This window comes from Erinaceus europaeus, chromosome 3 (genome assembly GCF_950295315.1).
Source record: "Erinaceus europaeus chromosome 3, mEriEur2.1, whole genome shotgun sequence".
Lineage (NCBI taxonomy): Eukaryota > Metazoa > Chordata > Mammalia > Eulipotyphla > Erinaceidae > Erinaceus > Erinaceus europaeus.
In genome coordinates, this window is record NC_080164.1 from 123819995 (window position 1) to 123823095 (window position 3101).

Sequence of the window (3101 nt, forward strand, 5' to 3'; positions counted from 1 at the left end):
CCTACTCCAGTTCTGATATTGAAACATAAATCTCTCTCTTGAAGTCAGTCCCTCGGTGCTCAGAGCTGCTAGCTACTCACTCAGAATTTGAGGGGTTGGGAAGACAGAATAAATCACTGAGTCTGAGGAATTTCCAGAGAGACAAAGTGGGGAGGCTTTCAAAGCCCCCTCCCAAACCCTAGCTGTTACTCTCACTCCACCCTGAAGGGCGGGGCCTTATTTCCTTCCAGCCTCAGAAGTGACCTGATGCCCGGAATTTCCCTGGCCCGGGGCTGTGCACTCTTGCACCCCATCATGAATAAAAGGGGTTCACTCAGCTCGAAGTGTCACAGAATCCACTCAGCCTGCTCTTCCTCCCGCTCTCCTGCTCCAGGCCCCAACTCTACGAGCTCATCTCATGGCCCGCGCCGCCGCCCTCCACGCCCCCAGCGCCCCCGGGCTCCTGTGCGTTGCGCTGCTGCTGCTGCTCCTGGAAGCCGCCAGCCGGCCCGCGGCAGGTGAGACTTGGTGCCCCGGGACCTGCCACCACCCCTGGTGGGGCGAGGGACACCCGCGGGGAACGCAGCCCTGACCCCGTGTCTCTGTGTGTGTGCTCCCCGCAGCCGCTCCCGTGGTCTCGGAGCTGCGCTGCCAGTGCTTGAAGACTGTGCAGGGCATCCACTTCAAGAACATCCAGAATGTGCAGGTGACGCCCGCAGGACCTCACTGCACCCAAACCGAAGTCGTGTAAGTCTTGCTGCTGTTGCTGCTGCTGCTGCTGCTGCTGCTGCTGCTGCTGCTGCTGCTGCTGCTGCTGCTGCTGCTGCTGCTGCACTTGTCACTCCCTCTGTTCCTTGCTCCCCATCTGGACCCCAGCCTGCGGGCCCATCCTCCTGCCTCACGTGACCCTCCTTCTATCTGCAGAGCCACCCTCAAGAATGGACAGCAAGCTTGTCTCAACCCAGAGGCCCCCATTATTAGGAAACTCATTGAGAAGATGCTAAAAAAGTGAGTTCTGGCTTTGTTCGCACGCTTAACTACAGCCTTTGGTTACAAATACTGCCCTCTTGAAATTATATCAGGGACATGCAGGGCTTTTTTTTTTTTTCACACTTAATTATGCCCTCTAAATTCATTACTCAGTTCTGTGGCAGGAAACTATCATCAGTGCCCTTTATGCCCACCTCCCTCTTTATCCTAGTTCAGAAGTGGATAAAATCGCCGTGGCTGTGATGGCTTGAAGCTTCTTGATGAAAAACTGGGACTGTGACACTTCACTGGCTGAAATCTGGGTTTCATCACATGTTATCTGTGTGACGCAGAGACAATTCTCTGGTATATCTAAGTTCAGTGAAATAGAGGATGCAGTAACAACTGCTAGGAGGGGTTGCTGTGAAGATGAATAAAGCCAGTGAGACACAATCAGAGCAAAATAACACCTGGTTGTTTGTGGTCACAGACTGAACAGAGACCACAGATTCCACTCTCATTCCAAAAGCACCCTGAAGGTCTCTCTGTCAAGTAATATAAGTAGTAGCCACTTGGTGTCATGCTGCGGAAAGCAGATTCAAAATATTCTGGAAACTTGGGGACAAGATAGAAGAACACTGTCCTGTCAACTTTCCTGAGTACCTACTAAGTATTACCTTTTTCTCATAGGGGCGAATCCGACTGACAAGATTGAAGAAGCTGAAGCAGGCTCTGCCCTTAGAGGAAGTAAAAAGGGAAAGTCACCTCCCGAGACCACCTGAATTAGGCTTAATATGTCTGAGTATATGTTAAGAGAGGTTCTCTACTTGCTTATTTATTTATTTATTGGTTGGTTGGTGTTCCAGGATTCTGTTAATATTTTACTTTGAAAATAATTAAGGATGGTATGGAATATACTAGTGCATTGTAAGGTTGACTTTATTGTTTATTTTATGCCAGACCCAAGTTAGTTCAATCATGACTCTTTTTAATTTAAAGGTTTGCAAATGTTCCCTAGTTTTTTTTTTTTTTTTTTTTTTTTCCTCCAGGGTTATTGCTGGGCTTGGTGCCTGCACCATGAATCCACCGCTCCTGGAGGCCATTTTTTCCCCTTTTTTTGTTGCCCTAGTTGTTGCAGCCTCGTTGCGGTTATTATTGCCATTGTTGACGTTGCTTTGTTGTTGGATAGGACAGAGAGAAATGGAGAGAGGAGGGGAAGACAGGGAGAGGGGAGAGAAAGATAGACACCTGCAGACCTGCTTCACCGCCTGTGAAGCGACTCCCCTGCAGGTGGGGAGCCGGGGGCTCGAACCGGGATCCTTACGCCGGTCCCTGCGGTTTGCGCCACGTGCGCTTAACCCACTGCGCCACCGCCCGACTCCCGTTCCCTAGTTTTTAAACTGCTTTTCTAGTAATTTTTAGCAAACTAGTTCCTATGACTGAGTCTAGTCATCCAAACAGGCATGGAAGTCAGTGCCAACCTAGGGAATATCAATTGCTATTTATTGAAATGATTTCACAGTATGTGGTGACATTTCTTCTGTTGGAACCTTACAAACTACAGTGTTCTTAATACCTTTTGGACATTTTTTTGTCTTTTTTTGTAAGGCATACTGCCTTCATTAATATTAATTATGTCAAGTCTCTGTATCCTAGGGCACAGAGAATTATTTATTGATGCTTCCTGCAAAGAAAAAGATAATAAAATATTTCAAAATAAACAATATTGGTTTGCTTCATTTTCTGGGGAAATAGATAATCTGAGGATTGATATCTGTTTCTCAGTTCCCCAGCCTTTCCTGGGCATTCAGTTTCTATACAGATTAAGCTATAAATTATATTTAATTTCAGTTGGTGATAGCTGCCACTCTTCATGGCTCTCATCTACCAAAAAAAAAAGCCTTTTACAAACTATGGGTTCAATTTTCAAATATACATTTAACTACCACTGAACATAATGTCATCCCAATTCCCTTACATCAGTTTATCAAATTGAATGGTTTTAATATTTTATTATACTAATGTCCACCCTTCCTAGGGCAATGTTTATGGAGACTTAGTAATAGACTGTTAGCCTAAGAAGGCTCTCTGGAACTTGAATGTAACTAACTTGTACTGGATGACAGCTGCACCCCTGGTTTCCAAGACGGAAG

At 46.6% G+C, this 3101-nt stretch overlaps 1 protein-coding gene across 1 annotated transcript; it reads left to right on the plus strand.

The window, feature by feature from the left end:
• The first annotated feature begins 281 nt into the window (after nt 1-281).
• Nucleotides 282-2672, plus strand: LOC103110671 (C-X-C motif chemokine 2-like). Its single transcript, XM_016186749.2, has 4 exons — nt 282-497; nt 603-726; nt 904-987; nt 1639-2672. The coding sequence occupies exons 1-4, from the start codon at nt 398-400 to the stop codon at nt 1652-1654; spliced, it is 324 nt and encodes a 107-aa protein (XP_016042235.1). The 5' UTR covers nt 282-397; the 3' UTR covers nt 1655-2672.
• Nucleotides 2673-3101: the final 429 nt, after the last annotated feature.

Coding starts and splice junctions, on each gene's coding strand:
- LOC103110671 (XM_016186749.2), top strand. CDS start 398: ATGGCCCGCGCCGCCGCCCTCCACGCCCCCAGCGCCCCCGGGCTCCTG. Junction 498..602: donor CGCCAGCCGGCCCGCGGCAG/GTGAGACTTGGT, acceptor TGCTCCCCGCAG/CCGCTCCCGTGGTCTCGGAG. Junction 727..903: donor TGCACCCAAACCGAAGTCGT/GTAAGTCTTGCT, acceptor TTCTATCTGCAG/AGCCACCCTCAAGAATGGAC.